This window comes from Enhydra lutris, unplaced genomic scaffold (genome assembly GCF_002288905.1).
Source record: "Enhydra lutris kenyoni isolate GAN:26980312 unplaced genomic scaffold, ASM228890v2 scaffoldscaffold53, whole genome shotgun sequence".
Lineage (NCBI taxonomy): Eukaryota > Metazoa > Chordata > Mammalia > Carnivora > Mustelidae > Enhydra > Enhydra lutris.
Window position 1 is genome coordinate 6003382 of NW_019154137.1, and position 19907 is coordinate 6023288.

The window sequence follows — 19907 nt, forward strand, 5'->3', positions numbered from 1 at the left end:
CCAGCACTTTATCCAAATGCCGCTGCTTCAGCCTAACTCCCCCGCCCCCAGAGTCTGACTTAATGGGTCTGGGGTGGAGCCGAGGCACTTTTTCGTGTGTTGTCGTGTTTTGTTTTCTTTTATCTCAAGCTTCCTAGATGATACTGATGTGCAGGCAGAGTTGAGAATCACTGATGTAGAAGAACAAGATTCCTCAGCTTGGTTTGCAGATCGCTGCAATCACCAGTGATGCATCTGAAACTCAGGCTCTTGAGCACTGAATCTGAACACCCCATGTAGTGTCAAAGGCATAGCTACCTTTAAGAACAAAATTTTCCTTTATGACTACTTACCCATCTTCTGTCCCATTCTCTACTAACTACATCAACTCATCCAAGATCATGTGATAATAAGTCCTATTGAAGTTACTGGTTAACCTTTTGACCAAGTCTCCTAAAGAAAACACAGAGGGTGATTCCAATCTGAAGAATTTCTATGGCAGGCTGGTGAGGTTTTGTTTGATTATTTGGGGGTTGGGGGGTAGGCAGGGGTGGAAACAAACCTTTCAGTGCCTGGCAAATTCTATTATACAGGTAGTTCCCTACTTCACTTGAGGCCTGTCCTGTGTGCTAAGGCTTAGTTTGTGAAAGGGGAGAGTTTTGATCTCTGGAGCTAAGCTCCTGAGCCCCATTAGCCATTTTTATTAAGATCCTAATAAATAAGGCACCTGGGTGGCTCAGTTTTAATGTCTGCCTTCAGCTCAGGTCACAATCCCGGGGTGCCGGGATCCAGTCCCATGTTTTGTTCCTTGCTCAGCAGGGAGCCTGCTTCTTCCTCTCCCTCTGCTCTCCCTGTTTGTGCTCTCTCTCTCTGGCTTTCTCTCTCTCTCAGATAAATAAAATCTTTCTTAAAAATCCTAATAAATATTATCTCATGGCTCCTTGCATCATGGGTGACCAACTCCACAAAATGGCAATATTTTTATTTATTACATATTATAATATTTAATTAAATATACTAAATTTATTTTTATTAAATTTACTAAATGCAGAGTGAAGAGTACCCCTCCACCGACCCATTTCTCTTCAAATATGTGAGGTTTTTTGACTCTGTGTTTCTCCCATGACATCAGCCTACATCAGTGGTTCTCAGCCTTGGCTATACCCTGTAATCACCTGGTAAGCTTTAAAAAAATGTATGTCAGGGTCCCACTTCCCAGGCTCTGACTTAACTGGTGTTGGGTAGGCCTGAGCATGAGATTTTTTTCTTTTTTTTTACAAAGATCCTGGATGATCCTACCATGCAGGCTGAGAACCGCTGGCCTTAAAGGAGGTGGGAGCAGGCTTCCACAGTTGTGCCCAGCAGAGTTCACACAGGAAGAGAATCTGATAAGTACAGTTCTTAAGTGCAAGCAGGAGCTGGTAAAAAGAAGACGTTTTTCCTAGGATTAAAAAAAAATCCTGCTTTGCAAGCCATATAGGCCCAAAGAGCATTATGCATGTACAATCATTATCTGTCGTCATGACATGGGATGTTGTGAACGTGTTACTTTTGTTTGGTGTTTTAATTCCCTGACATCATCTACTTCAACTATACCGAAACTACTTATTTCTTTCCAGAAATAAAGATAAGGATTTTTTTAAACTGAAATCTGGCCCCTCTGGGTCTGGATTGGTCTTTGTTTTGTCTCGTAGATCGCTGTCCGGGCGCATTGTCGGAGGGGTTTGGTGGTTCTTCACCCTGATCATAATTTCTTCCTATACTGCCAATCTTGCTGCTTTTCTGACTGTGGAGAGGATGGTTTCTCCTATAGAGAGTGCTGAAGACTTAGCTAAGCAGACTGAAATTGCATATGGGACCCTGGACTCCGGTTCAACAAAAGAATTTTTCCGAGTAAGTGCTTTGCGTGAATTGGACCGGCTGCTTTTATTTTATCATCTTCCCACAAAGGCAAATTCATGGGGCTTTTAAGGGAGGGAGGGGAAAGTGTGGGGATGTTATCAAAGCAGAGTGTCTTAAATACAACACGGCTTGGTTGGTGACCCAATTCACTGTGGGTGAAAACCAAGACTTAGGTGCAGCCTAACAAGTGGTGGATCAAGAGCACAAGGCTCAAACTCCCAGGTTTGAATTCCACCCCGGCCACACAGGGATTGTTTGTTCTTGGGCAAGTCATTTCACTTCTGTCAGCCTTCGTCCTCTTGCTTGAGAAATGAGGGGACTGAACCAAATAATATGCGTTCTCCTTTCTAGCTTTTACAAAATCAGTGATTTTATGTCTCAGCAGTTCATGGAAGGTAGGTATGTGACTCTGTCTAAGACGCTGAGGAGTGACAGACTATCAAATTGCATATTTTATTTTAGACAGTGGTTTCCTATTGAAATGCTCTATGCTTGTTTCAAGGATTCCTATCCGTGCTGATAATTCCATTTTCAGGGAAGCTGGTAATTGCTTTAATTTCTTCAGTACACTTGTTCCATGTCCACCACCCCATCATCAGCCAGATTTTTGTGGGGAAATAGCAAGGTGTTCACAAGCACAAGTTAGTAAAGCTGCATAAACACTGCCAAGAGGAAAGATAAAAGGAGATCAAAGCAGAAAATTATAGAAATAAAATAAGATGGACAAGGCACTTTTTTTAAAGATTTTATTTTATTTATCTGACAGAGATCACAAGTAGGCAGAGAGGCAGGCAGAGAGAGAGGGAAGCAGGCTCCCCGCTGAGCAGAGAGCCCAAGGTGGGGCTCGATCCCAGGGCCCTGGGACCATGACCTGAGCCAAAGGCAGAGGCTTTAACCCACTGAGCCACCCAGGCGCCCCGGACAAGGCATTTTTACATAAACTATCAAGATCTTTGTTCTATACCAACTGAACCGTAAGAAAGGCCACCAGTGGAGTGTTTAAGAACTCAAATGTTGCTTCAGTTGCCTCAAGCAGGAAAGTATGGTGATTAGAAAACTGGTCCATTCTATACATCACCTCTGTCTGCTACTGTTGCCAATAAAACTGCTTGTACCAATGATCCAGAAGCCACTTATGTAGTAGGTAAAAGGGAAACATTTAGTCTTTCCAACCAATAATCAAGTTATTGGATGGTAGGTCTAATTATTGACCTTTCCTCAAAGTCCAGGGTAAATGTTGGTTCAAAACCAGCTTATTTTAAGAAATCAGTAAAAAATAGATTTCTGCATGTATTATCATGAGATTTGTCCAATTGTTTCCTGGGAAACCAGGGGTACGTTTCTTAAAATTATAACAATTAACTAAGAACTGTTTTCATTCCCTAAAAAAGAAAGCATTAGTTCTGGGACCCTTTCAAGAATTCTCATTGGCTCTGGATATCCAATTCTCACTTCTACCACTGTTTACCAACCAGATCAAAACTCCCAACCAGAGGGAGGGGCCCAGTACTGGAGCCATCAGTGAAGACCTTCTGGAACTAAGCTGGCCTTGACCCTCACCGCTATGGCAGTCCCAGAAACTTGTCTCAGAATAATCCCTTGCCTGCATAAAACCATTCACATGTTACATGGAAGCAAGCCAGGGATTTCCATCTGCTGAGTAGTCAGCACGTAATCAGCTCCATGGAAAGCTGGTCTGGTATCAACCTTCAACAGCATGCCAGTAGGCATCAAGTTGGGGTATGAAGTAATTGATCACTTAAGCTTTCAAGACACCAGACTTGGACACTCTGATAAGAGATATGTGTTCCATTGGAAAGCATTTTGCCTTCAAAAACGATTAGAAATTAGGAAGGTGTTCTTTAAATAGTAATCAATAGATGGCATCAATTCCCATTAAGCTTTCAAAGGCCATTCATCCATACTGCCAGCAAAGGACCTTCTCTGGAAAGATTGATTAGCACTAAGGCTGGAAAACATGACCAAATATTCATTGTCCCCACACCCAGACCCCACCCCCATGCATTTTGTGTCTTGCTCAAAAACCAGCAAAGTGTCTGCTAATCCATTCAATTTCAATGGTTTCATTAAAAAACATCATATTACCAGAGCCAATTTGAATCAACATCCAATTCTGAGCAAAGCTATTGCCACATTCTAATTGGTTTGTGGTTTCTAATGCTCACCAATTCCTAGTGACCTTTACAGCCAATGAGTAATTCGTATGGAAATGAAGCTGTTATGAAAATCTGATTAGAGAGGGAACTGGATATTTCTAGGTATAAGAAAATGCAAATCATTTTCTAATTCCCATGCACCACTTTTCTTTTTCCCCAAGTGGTTGCTGGTGACAGCGTTAGAATTCTGTGGGGAAGTACTTTCAGGCAGTACACAAAGGTTGATGATCTAAGAGTGAAACTGAGCAATCTAGAAAAATCAACTTTTTCAGCCTGCTTGTACTGAAAATGTCACTTAGACCTAACAAAGGGTAAGGTTGGTATTCATATAATTGGGAGGGGAGGTGCCAACCAATTGGTCTTGAAGCCATCTGTCCTCTCCATGTTCTCCTCTCCACTCTCCTTGAACCACATCAGTCAGAAAAGACAGCCAGCCAGAACACATCATTTCTCACTCAGGGACTTCACTGAACTAACATGTCACCACTCTCCCCACCCCACAATGATGTCAAGGCAGTTTTAAGAATAGTCACTCCATCACACACAGAAAAAAGTGAGGACCTCCGATGGCATACCTTCTGAACTTCAGAGAATAAAACGAGATCACATGCAACTTTACAAACATAACATGAGCTCATTTCTTCCTATTCTCACTGCATACTAAAACCACAGGGACCAAACAGTAATACCATAAAACAGCCTGGGGCCAGCCCTCTAGTTCTTTCACTAAGAGAGAGAAATAAATAAAATACAATTCCTTTCTAATTGCCCTGCAGACATTTTTACTAGTCCTGGATAAGGCTGCCATTAAAATGATGGTATTTTAAAACGATTCCTTTGTTTCTCTCATTTTCCAGCTATCCTTAGCTCTTATCTGACAATCATGTGAAGTCATAGGCACAGAGGGACCTGTTCCATCAGGAAAGACAGGGGGACACTGAGCAAAATGCATGCAGCTGGAAGAGACTTCTGAAATATTACCATCAGCTCTCTTGACTTGCAAACTGATTTCCTTAGACAGCAGCTCCAAAACGAAATGTCCCAACCTCAGTGGAGGTACCCATGCTAAAAAACCAGTCGACAGCTTTATTGTCATTGCCCAGAGAAATGTCACTATGATTTCAAAAGCTGCACCAAAATGATCATTCTCCACTAGATTTTAGAAATTTAACCTGATACAGATTCATGTTTAAAAAGTAGCACTGGGAGAAAAAGCAATTCCAACGTTCTCTCTGCCTTCAGACCCCTAGCAATATTCCAAGATGACTATGATGCTTGATTTCTTTTCCAGAGACTTGACCAAATTCCCACTGAAGGCAGTTCAGGGGATCACAGGGGGTTGTTTTCTTAAATGAAATGTTTAATATGAATTTAAACCCCTTTAAGAAATTAAACATAAAAGAAGAGGAGTGGAGAGAGAGTGAGTTGCTCTAGGGTCCTGGGCAGTACAGAGGAATTGTACTTCATCTGTAGACCACCAAGGGGACTGTTCTGTCTTCTGACTTGCAGACATTGTACGCCATGTGTGGCACAGCTGAGTTACTAATGGAAATTGTTTTGTTTGAACACAGGACTCTTTGACTAATTGTTGTCATTGGTCATTTAAAATTTTTTAAATTCAGGCTGTAAATGAAGAGCCCTCCAAACTGATTTGAAAAGCAGTCCCTACTAATAGTATTTAGATTCTGCTTACACATTCAGAATCTTTCTCTCTCACACACACAAGCATTTTCAGTTGGAGTCCACATGTCAACATTTCTCAGTTATCTATTATAGGGCTTTTGAGGTATATGGGGAAAGGGGAAAAGTCTCCTCACAGATGCAACTCTGCTGAGTATGTCGACCTTTTGACATGATCAAGAAAACTAACCATGAATTTTTATGCTTTGCTACAACTGAACTATGTACACAACAGACCACCCTGACCCCATAACCCATCTCCTAGCCTTAGGAAACAGATCAAAATATAAAATCCTTTTGTTAAAAATTTTCTCACCAAGTACTATGATGAATTTGAAATCTTGAAAGACAATATACTTGGACAACTGCAACCAGATTTAATTGGTTTTGAAGACACATATGAGGTGACCAAATGTTTGAGGACACAGCCAAACCACACCCTAGGGAACACGTAATAACAACCACTAGAGATGAATTGACATTGAGGGATGTCAGGTCAGAGACATCTGTGGTACATATCACCAGTCAGTTTTTCAAAGGAAAAATTTGTTCCTTAATTTTGACATGGCTGGATGCCACCTTATCAAAATACAGTCTTATTTTCCTATGGCATATGATATATTACACAACAAGACTGCTAGACCTCAGAGGTCAAGACTGGAGGTAGAGCTCCAAGCACAAGGTGAGGATCCTGAGACCTGCCCACATAGGCCTCTGGAAGAGGGAAATGTACACCCAGATGGCTGTTGGCTTTTCCCAGCTCTCTGCAGCCAGGGATCTGTCGTTCCATAGGTCTTCCTTGTACACAAGTCTTGACCTGGGTGAAGAGGACACTCTCCAAGGGAGTGGAGGTTGGTTGACCTGACAACTGACCACAACTAACAAAACATCTAATATCTGTCTCCAAGAGAAAGGAGACAGTGTAGCAATGAAGACAGGCTAATAATAATGTCCTAGATTCTACTACGTATTCTTCACTCTTCCAATAATAACTCTTTTTTTGAGCACATTCCATGTGCCAAGTTCCAGGCTAAGCACTGAGGCCCCATCTCTGTACACAAAATTAAATTTCTGCCTGTCTTTTGCCAAATCACATGAAAACACCTCAACAGGGTTTTCTACCATATTTGGAGGTTATTTTGGGGAAGAGACGGACTTGAAACATTGGCATGTCAGGAAACTAGATGATCACACCTCCAGGGCAGCTGATAGTGCTTATTTTTATGCGGCTCCTTCTCCGCACCTGCCAATCTGTGGGTACACCCCATGGTGAATAACAGTAGGGTTAATAATTCTCCACAACCCCAACATGAAGGTCAGGTAGGTAATGAATAAAACAGAAATGGCCTCTACCCTCTGGGAGCTCACAATCTAGTGAGCTAACATAGTTTAGCTCATAGTTTCCAACACATATACATATGCATTACCACATTCGATGCCCTCAACAACCCCACAATGCAACCAGAATAGGTATGATTGCCCCTACTTCGGGGAGGAAGCACATGGAGCAAAATGACGTTGCGGCTTTCCGAATGTCACTCAGCTTCATGGGGGAGAGCTAGAACTCAGTCCAGATTGGGTCCTCTGTCCATCCCTTCTCAGTGCCTTTCTGGCATGAGTGTTCACAGAAACAGGGGATGTTATGCATGAATCAAGCCTCTGGTGCAGCACATGCTAAGGCATCTGTATTATCTCCTGCTTGATCTTTGTCTTTATATTCCTTGATGGACCAGTTAGAAAAGAAAACCTATACATACTTCTAAATGATATTTTTCCATGTTCTGACAACCTCAAAAGAATCCATGATAAGATAGCAAAGAAAAGGAAGACATCCATAAAACTAGAATGAATGCCGTAAATCTCCATTATTCACAGCTGAGTATAATTTCTGATATGCCAAGGGTTATATTGTGGCTGGATAGAATTGGAAAGAAAAAGAGAGAGGATAAAAATTTTTTCTACTTCCACATCTACTGATGACTTTCTTGTTTTTCTTTGGGTAAGAAGCATTTGGTGTCAGTTTTTCTTTGGGTAAGAAGCATTTGGTGTCAGTTTCCTCATCTATCAAGCAGAATGTTCTCTGCTCTACCTTCCTTATAGGGTTAGTAAGAGCATAATATCACAGAAAGATCTCTAAAAGTATGAAAGTTTCTATAATCCCAGGAGACTTTTTTTAAAAAAAGATCTTATTTATTTGAGAGAAAGAGATCAGGGGGAGGAGCAGAGGGAGAGGAATAAGCAGACTCCAAACTCAGCACAGAACCTGACACAGGGTTCAATCTCACAAGAGATCATGACCTGAGCTGAAATCAAGAGTCAGATGCTCCACTGACTGAACCACCCAGGCGCCCCAAATCCCAGGAGACTTTAGGGCAAGGGGCCAACACTAGAACAATTAAACCATAAAGACTCCTGACAAGGCTCTGTGGAGACGTGAGGGAGGGGTAATTCCCAAGAAGAAAATAACAGAAAATAAAATAATCTCTGCTGGTTCAGTGGAAGAGTGGTGGGTTTTTGCCAGATTTTGGGAGGAGATAGAAAGCTCACTCATATCTTCCCCCACCCCATCCTCCTGATCCCATCCCTACCCTGTTATAAAATACTACTCCTGACCTCATTTCTTTGTCCATCTTCAGCCATTCCTTGGTGACCTGCAGATTCAACCACTTCACCATGCATGATTCAGAGCTGCCCTTGAAGACCACTTAGAACCTTCGGGTGCTTTCAAGGGGACATGCAGGCCATCTGCCCAAAGTAACCAACCATATGGATTTCATTAGCCTTTCTCTGTTAATCCTCCCAGGTAACCTACTTGCTTATGAGAGCATTTCACATCCCACAAACCCCAAGGGAGTTAAGTTGTCCTTTTGTTTGAGGCTGCCAACTCTCTCAGACAATGCCAGGGTAATTAATACCACACAGGATCCCCAGATCTTGGGAAGAACTCTGAAACTCTCTTCCCTAGAGTAATTCACCTCAGGATCTCACTTTCTTTCCTTAGCTGACAAAATCAAATCCCCTTAGCACTTCTAGTTAAAGGAATTCAGCCCATCTGTTCAATTAGACAGTCCTTGAGTTCACCTGGCAAGCCAGCACAGGTTAATTATTAAATTCTCTTTCATCACCATGCAGAAGTCTAAAAATTTGACCATCAGGATCAAGTAAAAGTTCAACTTCCTGAAACCCAGCTAACAAAAACACTCAGTTAACTAGAACGGTTGGTTGCACTCTGCTTTTGAAAGGAAAAGGCAACTCACACAAACAAAACCTTGGTTTTGTGTGTGTGTGTGTGTTTTTTTTTTTTTTTTTTTTTTCAAAAACCTACTAGGTGATGTCCTGTGGTCATATTCATTCCAGTCTTCAAAATCTTCTACATTTTTAATCAGTGAGCAAATAAATATTGAGGGTCTACCATATCAAATTAGGCACCAGGGGGAGAGTAATTGTGTTTTTGCAAAATGGAGTTAGTCACCTGTGAAAATATACTTCTACCATAAATCCATCATCTAAGAAGAAAGCAGTAAGACACAGTAAGGGCATGAAACATAGGGGTTTCTGGACTTTAAAATTTTTTTTAAAGATTTTTTATTTATTTATTTGACAGACAGAGATCACAAGCAGGCAGAGAGAGAGGAGGAAGCAGGCTCCCTGCTGAGCAGAGAGCCCGATGCGGGGCTCGATCCCAGGACCCTGAGATCATGACCTGAGCCGAAGGCAGCGGCTTAACCCACTGAGCCACCCAGGTGCCCCTGGACTTTAAAATTTTTTAAGGATTAACCCTATCCAAGTAATAATGCTGCAGTGAACATTGCTGTACAAACAGCTCTTCGAATCTCTGCTTTAAAATGCTTTTGGTATATACCTAGGAGTGGAATTGCGGGATTGTATACAATTCTTTGTTTCTCTGTGTTAACTTTTAAGGTCTATTTTGATACAAAAGATGAGGGCATTTTCTGTTCTGCTTCCTTCTCTTTGCTGCTCAAACAATCCTACTCTTCTCTTAGGCTATAGATGCCTCTCTCCCAATAGGAAGAGGGTGGCTGGGTAGCTGATGCTGGGCCAGAACTTCAGCTAGTATCACAAAGTTTCATCTTGATACAGGACTGCAGCTGAGGGAGAGGTATGTGTATGTATGCAAGCGTTGGAAAAAACCTAAAGTCCTCTCCATATCATATATGTGTATGGAGGGTCCCAGATATCTTAGCTACCAATTCCAGCTTGTAACAAAACTTTGAGGGAACATGCTTTCTCTTTCTGTGTTTGGGTTGCAATTCTGATGTCCCAGCAAGATTGCACCAGAATGCAGGGGATGGATGGTAGAATGAAACCCATCTTCTTTCTATTCTAAATGGTTGAGAATGTTACTTGTCTGAAGGAGGGTCTTGGATAATGATGATCTATTGCATTTCTTTCTAGTTCTGATTGTGGGCATCTCTTTGTACCTTATTCCCAAAACTGACCTCCTATCTGCACACTCCCCAGTGCCCTAATGAAGAGGTTCCTGAAGATAGCTAGCTACTATGCTTAAAGAAACCTGAATTCTGGAACTGAATCTTACTTTCCAGTTTTTTAAAAATTTTTATGTGTTCACAGCCTGATTTATTTGACTCTCAATTTTATCTTCTTTGAGTCTCTGGTCTGGGTTACAAACTACTTCTTATTAAGATTTTATTTATTTATTTATTTATTTATTTATTTGAAAGAGAGAGAGAGAGAGAGAACGCATGAGCAGAGAAAAGGGTAGAGAGAGGAGGAGAAGCAAGCTCCCCATTCAGCAGACAGCCCAACACCTGGCTCCATCCCAGGATCCCAGGATCATGACCTGAGCTGAAGGCAGACACTTAACCGACTGGGCCACCCAGGCACCCACAAACTATTTCTAGCATCATTCAATAGCATTGATTTTCCAACCCACTGGGTAAAGAACTCTGTCCTAGACACTCTGGGAATGAATAGGAGATGCCATCTATATCCCTGAGTCCAATGTATAAAAAATGGGAGATTCAGGTGAATTAATCAGAAAAAGTTTCTGGAGAAAGGGACATCTTCAAAATATTTGGAGAGAAAAGAGAATTTGAAAATATTTCAAAGGGTATGTGAGAATATATGTGTGACATAAAAACAAGAACAACAACAAATAAACAACAAGGCCATGACTTTATATCATGTTAGACTATGGCTACTCTTGACTGAGGAACTGTTAGTTTTCTGCAGTGTTCACACTAAGATTTGTTTGTACAAGACAGTGTATCTATATATGTTTGGGGGAGGAAATTTAGGATGGAAAAAAAGTTCCCAGAAAAAGTATCGCTTTGAAACAATAGCATCATGGTAGGAATCAATTTATAAACTGCCATGGGTAAATTGGAAATCATTGCTTGAGACTAGGGTCCTCTGAGCGATGTCTCATTTCTAATTTCATCATTCACATTTGGCATGTGAAGATGAGGTTCATTAAAAAGGGACTCTCTAAAGAATTCTTTGCTTTCTTTTAAATGAGTTTGAGGAACCAGTGTTGAAAAGCAAAATCCATCTCTGCTTTGGCAATCAATACCAAATGAAAGATTTCATAACCAACCCTTCATATTTAAAAATAACCCCACTATAAGAGACATTATTTCAGCCAAAATGAAGAGCCCTTTTCCTAAATGTGGTTGTATTAATAGGTAATCATTAAGAGAATTAAATTAAAACCCCTTTGCACAGAGTTTTCATGTTCAATTTCCAAATATTTTGTATCCTGCCCCTTTCTTCCAGACAGACATACATACACATGTGTGTGCATGCATACACACACACACACACCACCGCCACCACCACCACCACCATTTGGGTAATCATGATGAATAAATACCTGAAGTTTGTTGTATATGGAAGCATCGGGAGCAAACTACCCCACTGGCCAAATCCTGAAGAACATTTTTTGCTTTATTTTCTCGGCCTGGGATTTCAGCCAATTGTATAAGCAAAAATTTTGAAGATAGCATGGTCAGTGGTTGACTAGAAATATAAATATATTCAAGGAGGCTTGGATACCTTCATGCAATACAGATCTATAGAAAGTTGTCAAAGATAAGAGACAAGTGCTTGGAGGACACCTTCATATTTTCAGGGTTGACATCAAGAGGACAACCATGGCTTCTCATAGTTCTGCGTTGATCTTGTCTTAAAACACTCCTATCTGGAATTGCCCAAAGATCTGACCTACAGGGACTAGTCTACAATTTTTTACAAGATTGTTTTTCACATCACAAGAATTGAGACTATTTAGCCTGAAGAAAATATGCAGCAGTAGAATATATTAGGATAGAATGTCTTAAAAATATTTGAAGGGTAGACATTTCAAAGATGAATTGTACTTGTTTTGTGGGACCCTAAGGGACAGAACAAAACTCAGAGGGTGGATATTACAGGGATAGAGATTTCTGGCTCATTGTAAAAAGAACATTCTCATAGTGTAATCCAAAAATAGAATGAGCTACCTCCACAGATAGTGAGCTGTTCATCTTTGAAGGGATTCAAGAATAGGCTAATGGCCACTTGTCAGGGATGTTGAATAGGGGACTCAATAATCCAATGAGTGGCTGCATTAGAGCGATGTTTTCCAATACTGTTGCATATAAAATCATTCGGAGAGCTATTTTAAAACACAAATTATTAGGCCTCATGCTTCCTCCTGCCATGTTGATCTCAGAGGTTCTATTGATCTTCATTTTTAAACTAGCACCCCAAGTGATTCCAACACAGATGACTAGAGCCACTCTGTGAAGAATGTTTGACTATATAACATAGAAGAGAATTTCTACTTTGATGATTTGGATTTGCTTTTTTTCTATTAATCCTACATGAAGGATAATGGGAGAAGGCTGGAGGCTGGACTTATAGAGCAGAGAGAAGCCCAAGTAGAAATAGCTAGGGCCTGTCTGGCAGGAAGAAGTATCTTGAGAAGGAGCACAGCTGACTGGCTGAGTACTAGCCTCTTCCTCCCAATGTTCCTGTCAGGGAAAGAGAAAAAGGACAAACTTTCCTCTGATCAACAGGGACCATTGGAAGATGATTGTTTCAGGGACTCGAATCTGGGGCTTTAGGATGCCCCCAAGTGCAGAGAGAAATCCTTAGGGAAGCTCAACAATGGTATCTGTCTGGAAACTATGGACAATGAAAGTCCTGAAAGGGTGGAAGAAATGACACTACAGCAGAATAATGTCCAGATGCCATGGAATGTTTCTTATCTCCTATGATTCTTATGACATCCCTCCTTTTCCATTGTTCAATTACTAAACAGGTCTTGAGTGACCAGGACTATTGTATTAGTGTCGTTATGGACCCTTCAACAAGCCCCTGATTCCATCTTCCCATCCTAGAGTATGGCAGGTGGCCATGTCCAGGCCTTGGTTATCAGTGGAGATTTCAATCAGTATGACCTAGGCCAAGGCTATAAGTAGAGGAATTTCTTAGGAAAAAACGGGACAGAGGCAGAAGATAGCTCTTTCCTACTTTCCTTTAACTGCCCCTTACCTCCCTCTCTCTTTCCTTCTCTAACCCACTGGGTGTCACGTGGTCAGGGATGCCATATTAATGATTTCATAGAGGCTTCAGAGAATCTTACCTCCAATGGCCCTACCTGGAAGAATTTCAGTGAACATCCGTAGGTGCTAGTTAGCACCGAAAAAAAAAAAGCAATAGAAACCGGAAAGCAGCAGGGACACAAGAAATGACATAAAGAGAAAGAAACAATGGAACAGGGGCACCTAGGTGGCTCAGTGGGTTAAAGCCTCTGCCTTCAGCTCAGGTCATGATCTCAGGATCCTGGGATCGAGACCTGCATTGGGCTCTCTGCTCAGCGGGGAGCCTGCTTTTCCCTCTCTCGCTGCCTGCCTTTCTGCCTACTTGTGATCTCTGTCAAATTAAATAAAATCTAAAAAAAAAAAAAACAATGGAACAGATTGTAGAGATTGCTTAGGAGCTTGAAATCTCCTGCCAGCATGATGGAAGCTACCAGCCCTCCCTCCTTCTCTTACCCCATGTAACCTCTGGGGTCTCAAGGGGTCAGAGCTACTGTGTTGGGGGGTTTTACAGACGCTTCAGGCACTGCCAAGGTCTGAAATCCCCAGGTATAGGACAGTAGATAGACAAACAGAAAAGCTGGCCTTCACTTGGGGAAGTTCAAGCATTAAAATATCGTTGGAAACTACAGGCATGAGAAAGGACCTTAAAAAAATGAAAAGGGGCAGAATGAGAAATTTCAACAAGAGCTTTGAACTCTTGGCTATTAACCAAAGCTCTCTCCACTATCACATGACCTCTGGCCTCCCTCCCTCTGGGTCCTTTTGCATGTCTTTTATGGTGAGGCAGCTATGCTGTGTTACTGCTCCTCAGATCCTTCAGGGAGCCTCGTGCCTCAAAGTTCCCAGCCCAGAGGAACTTCGCTGGGTAGACATGAACCCAGTCACTGGGAAGAGCTCAGAATTAGGAGGATGTAAATACTATCAGGAAGAGGAGTGTGTATTTTAAAACTGGTCCAGAAGGGAAAGACCCGCCTTTCAGCTGGACACAATTTTCTTTTTTTTTTTTCTTCAAATGTTTACTTACATTCTAATTAGTTAGCATACAGTGCAACACTGGTTTCAGGAGTAGAATTCAGTGATTCATTACTTACATACAACACCCAGTGCACTTCATCACAAGTGCCCACCTTAATCCCCATTCTCCATCTAGCCCCCACCCACCTCCCTCCAGCAACCCTCAGTTTGTTCTCTATCCTAAAGAGTCTCTTATGGTTTGTTTCCCGCTCTCTTTCTTTTCCCCTGCCCATATGTTCATCTGTTTCGTTTCTTAAATTCCACATTTGAGTGAAATCATGTAGTATTTTTCTTTCTCTGACTGACTTATTTTGCTTAGCATGATATCCTCTAGGTTCATCCACATTGTTGCATATGGCGAGATTTCATTCTTTTGATGGTTGAGTAATATTCCACTGTGTATACATACCACATCTTCTTCTTTTTTTAAGATTTTATTTATTTATTTATTTATTTATTTATTTGGCAGAGAGATAGAGAGCACAAGTAGGCAGAGCAGCAGGTAGAGGGAGAGGGAGAAGAAGACTTCCTGCCTTGCAGAGAGCCCAATGCAGGGCTCGATCCCAGAACCCCGGGATCATGACCTGAGCCAAAGGCAGACACTTAATGACTGAGCCACCCAGGCGCCCCTATACCACACCTTCTTTATCCAGTCATCAGTCAACAGGCATCTGAGCTCTCTCTATAATTTGGCTGTTGTGGACATTGGTGCTATAAACAGCATTATCAGGGCGCATGTACCGCTTTGAATCAGTATTTTTGTATCCTTTGGGTAACTGCTTAGCAGTGCAATTGCTGGATCATAGTTTGTTCTATTTTTAGCTCTATGAGGACCCTCCATACTGTTTTCCAGAGTAACTGCACCAGTTTCCATTCCAACCAACACTGCAAGAAATTCCCCTTTCTCTGCAACCTCACCAACACCTGTTGTTTCCTGTGTGGTTCATTGTAGCCATGCTGACAGGTGTGAGGTGGTATCTTATTGTGGTTTTGATTTGTCTCAGAAGCACTTTTCTAATGCACCACTCCCTGTTCCTTACCCCACTCCCTTTTCCAATTTTACCTGCTGGGTCTGGGCATTGGGACACACACACAATTGCATTTGTTTCTTACAGAGGCATTAGAGAGACCCGAGATTCAACCTTCCCCACATAGGAGACTTGGGGAGTGGACAGCCCCAGGTACCCACATGGCAGGGTGAAGCCTCCGAGGAGTAAGTGCAAGTGACTGGTGAGGAGAACTTGAGCTGGACCCCTCCTCCTGGTATCTCTAATAAGAAGAGCTTGTGAGGGCTCATCTTTTTAGGAAAGAGTGGTATGGTGGTCATTTGTAACCACACTGAAGTGCTGGCTCTTTGGGCCTTCAAAAAAGAAGAGGAATTGCTGTGTTCTTTTCTTCCTCCCTCCCTTTTGCTAATTCTGCATCATCCCTGCCATTTCTGTATGCTATATGAATTAGGGAAATAGGAGTGTGAGGCACTGGGGCAGTAGTAGTAGCATTCTGATTCCTAAGCAGGAGAGAAATGCTTTCCAGACCAGAGACCAGATGACCCAGGCTTCATCCACACAATCGGTTAGGGACTGGTTGGTCAGGTTTCCAGTCAGTGCATGAAGTGGGCATTGCTCACAGTTGTACAGGGTGAAGCTGGCGTGGGGAGATGTTAACAAGGTAGTAGGGTATTCATACCACAAATTATTTCCAATGCTGATGAGTACTTAATAGGAACCATACCTTCTTTCTACCTTCCATAGTGTGCCACCATCACCATCTCCCAAACAAGTGTGTGTGCTGATTATGACAGAGACGAGACCTCAACCCTCCCCCTCACTGAAGAGTAATTTCTCTCCTCTGTGGAGTCCAGATCAGTTTTTGTCCAGCTATTGTCCAATCTTTTTCCCTCTGTTCCACTGGGACCTATGCTGTTATCACGGATACCTTTTCTGGTGGCCAGTGGCACTTTGGGGATACAGCACAATATCCAGTGTATCAGGACCTCCCACCTCCAATTGCTTTGTGCCAGCTTTTTTGTCTTCCCAGGAAATTATGGGGATTGCCCTCCTGCCAGTCCAGAGATTAACAGGGGCTAGTTAAAACCCTTTGTTATCTTGAAAGCTTCCCTTTTCTTCCCAAACCTTTGGTTACACAACACAGCCGGACCCTTCCTTAAGTAATCCTTATATCAGAAAATTCACAGCTGATAAAAACAACAAATAGTAATTACTCACATTAGAAATATAGTCTTCCCTGGAAAATGGAGATCCCCTAGTGCATTTCAATGTTTACAGATCATTAACTGCTTGTCAGAAAAACCTAAGAGGAGGGCTGTCAGAAATAAACATAAAACAGCCCATGCATCGAAAGAGAAATAAAATTTGATTTTCAAAAATGAATCTAATTCATGGCACAGCTTTTTCTAGGAATTCATCTGTTACATGGTGGAAGGCATACTCTTATCTAGGCCTAGCAGCACAAACCAGGGAAAGGCAAGTTTGGAGGTGCTGAAAACCTTACTTCCTGAGGTTGAGCCAATCTACATAGATACGGTTACAATATTCCAGAAGTCTGGTAGCTAATCTTGGAGTCTCCCTTACAAACATCAGTTATTTTTTCGATGCTTTGGATCTCTGTCTTCCCAACACTGTACTATATATTCAGCATGCCCCATGTTGCCAAGACTGAAACGATGAGAAACTTAAAAAGTTCTGCATTCCCTGATTTTGTATCTAAATTTGTAACCTTAATGTTGCATTAATGGCCTATTTTGCATATCTGTTTGATTATACCATCTTAAAGATTCATTTAAACCTGCGGAGGACAGCATGACTCCTACCTGCTTCTCATTAATAACACACTTTTCAGTGAGTGCATAATGAATGACCTGGATAGAAATCAGTAGAAATGCAGATTGCCATTAGGTGTAGAAGGGGGGGAGGGAGTCCATTTTTTTCCACCATACTGACAAACAACTTCAAGGCAGAAGATATTGAAAGCAAGCCTCAAAGAGAGATGGCTGTCTGGGAGGCTTCTTAATTAAATATTCTGTTGTCTTTACATGCAGGACTGTGAAGGAAAAAGCCATCCTAATGAAAATTAAAATTTGCAAGTGACAAAAAATCTTGGGTTAAGAGAAAAAAGCTCTCTAATTCTGAGAAAGAAAACCAGATAACTCTTAGTGACAGATTATCCTAATGGACTCTGAAAAACATATGGGTCTGCATAGTCTTTAATTTGTTGAGTTCAGTACTGTTAGTGGCACAGTGGTGGGGATGGAGGGTAGGAGGTAGTGTGAGCAGTAAGCATTTTGGCTGAAACAGGTCTGCCATTGGTTGATCAGTGTTGGAATAGAAGGCAAACAGGAGATTCTTAGAGGAAAACTCCATAACTTTTTTTTAAAAGTATTATTGGCTTATTCCACCTGTCTGGAAGAGCACCAGATAATAATGGTTTTGCTTGAGATACAGAGGGCCTGTTTTTCAAATTACTGTATTTTTTTGGTAATAAGGTACTGGCACCAAAATGGGGACTTAAGGAGAATGAATTTTGAACCAATGGCTCCTAATAAATTATCCCACAGACCACAAGTTTCACAGGTACTAGAAAATATATGAAATTTGGAAATGCAACCTGGACTTTCAGGTTCCCTTTACTCTTCTAAATCCTTTAAGATTCAACATGGCTTCCTTCTGCAGTTTGTTGCTCCTTACTGAATAGAGGTGATAACTTTTATCTATCAGAAACTCAAGTTAAATGAAATAATGGTTTGATTAGGTTTGATTAGGTATACTCTTTCATACTTTGATTTTGTTTCTGTTCAATAGTAGCAGTAAATACACAGGTCTGAATATGAAACATCCTAGTTTTCTAGATTATTATTTAAAAACAACAACAACTTTCCTTCAGCTCATGAATCTGTCTCTATTTCCAATGGGGTTTGATTTACAAACTTGTGGTTTGGCAGCATTCGTTTCAGTGTGGGACTTTTTTTTAAGATTTTATTTATTTGAGAGTGAGAGAGAACATGAGCAGAGGGAGGGGCAGAGGGAGAAGCAAACTCCCCACTGAGCGCAGAGCCCGATGTGGAACTTGATGCAGGACTCGATCCCAGGACCCTGAGATCATGACCTGAGCTGAACTCAGATGCTTAACTGATTGAGCCACCCAGGCACTCCTCAGTGTGGGACTTTCATTAAGGATTCTTTAGCATGATCACTGTATGACAGTAACCAAGCCCAATGGCCTTAATATTCAACCTAATTCCCCCAGTCTCACTTCCATATGAAATGCTGGTCCCATACTCCCTTTGGTGACTCAGAAAAGGCAAATTTGCAGGTGTGACCTTAATGTAATTGTAACACAGTTTGAAAATGCTAGGCAAAGGCCTTTGGAATGAGTATTTGACAAAGTTATTTGGAATTTTTAGTGGAAAGCATCTCTGGAGATTCTACCACTTTTCATTTTGATTACACTCAATCCTTCAACCTGTCTGTCAGAGCTGATACAGGGAAGTACTATTTTTTAAAAAGAGGGGGAAATTGTGAATATTGTCACCTGCCTGCCTACTTCTGTTGGAATTCTTCTCTTAGAAAGGAGACTCCAAGAGAGGGCATCCAAACAACTTAATGTAGCAACTCACAGAGCCAGAAAGACAAAATCAGGCTAAGTGGGAATTTAGAGAACACACTCTTTTTTTTTTTTTGCCACAAATATTCCCTTGTATAATGCTCTGTTCTTTTGAAGGGGAGTGTAGTTCTCAGACAGCAGTAACAAGGATATTCTTTCATGGCATACCTAGACCCAGGAGTTCATTTATTTTTCAATTTTATACTAATAGAATAAATTTAAAGGAAACAGTTCTTGTGTATGCCCAAGTGATTTTTGCCTGATGCAACTACTTTAAGGAGGAGATACTTAACTAAGTTTCCTAACTTAGTAACTAAGTGCTTACTATGTTGTCAAGAGCTGTGCTAAATTCATTATAAAGCAATCTCTCATTTCATCCTTGCAAGAGCACTGTGGGGTACTTCCTATCACTGTCCCCATTTTTCAGATGAGGAAACTGAAATTCAGTAAGGTTAAATGATTTGCCCAAAGTCACTCAGCTAATAAGTATCAAAGCCAGTTCTTTATAACTTTAGGACCTATGTTCTTAACCTCTGCTCTATGCACCAAATAAATAAATAAATAAATAAATAATACTAACTGTACATTTCACCATGGACAGGCCAGCCCCTGGCAGAATATTGGTGACTGGATGGCTTCTTCACAGCATGCATGCTGGCCAAGGCAGAATAAAAACAGGCTGGGATCAAGGGCCTGAGTTTGAAGAACGGGGGTATAAAGAAGTATGTTGATTTATGTTTGTGAGTAGGTATCAAACTAAGTGGCTGACTACTTCTCTAAAGGAAATAAGAGCAAAGTAGTAGCCTTATCTGCCCTTTTGCATATGGAGGCCATTGCCTCTGGCCGCCAGTGGTGAAGATTAGTGAAACCTAATCATTTTTTGAAGTCACCCCCCACATGCCGCACTTACCAGAAGGTTCTTTAACTTGAGCTTCCATGCTGCAGAGTTTGTGCCAGGACAAGCAAA

General features: G+C 41.4%; 1 protein-coding gene across 1 annotated transcript in view; it reads left to right on the top strand.

Annotated features, from left to right (window-relative positions):
- The window catches only part of LOC111157250 (glutamate ionotropic receptor AMPA type subunit 3), a 282995-nt gene that overhangs the window by 225436 nt on the left and 37652 nt on the right, over positions 1 to 19907 (top strand). Inside the window, exon 12 of the mRNA XM_022518525.1 lies at positions 1674 to 1872. Within this exon, the coding sequence (XP_022374233.1) occupies positions 1674 to 1872 (199 nt within the window). The remainder of the gene's footprint in view (positions 1 to 1673; positions 1873 to 19907) is intronic.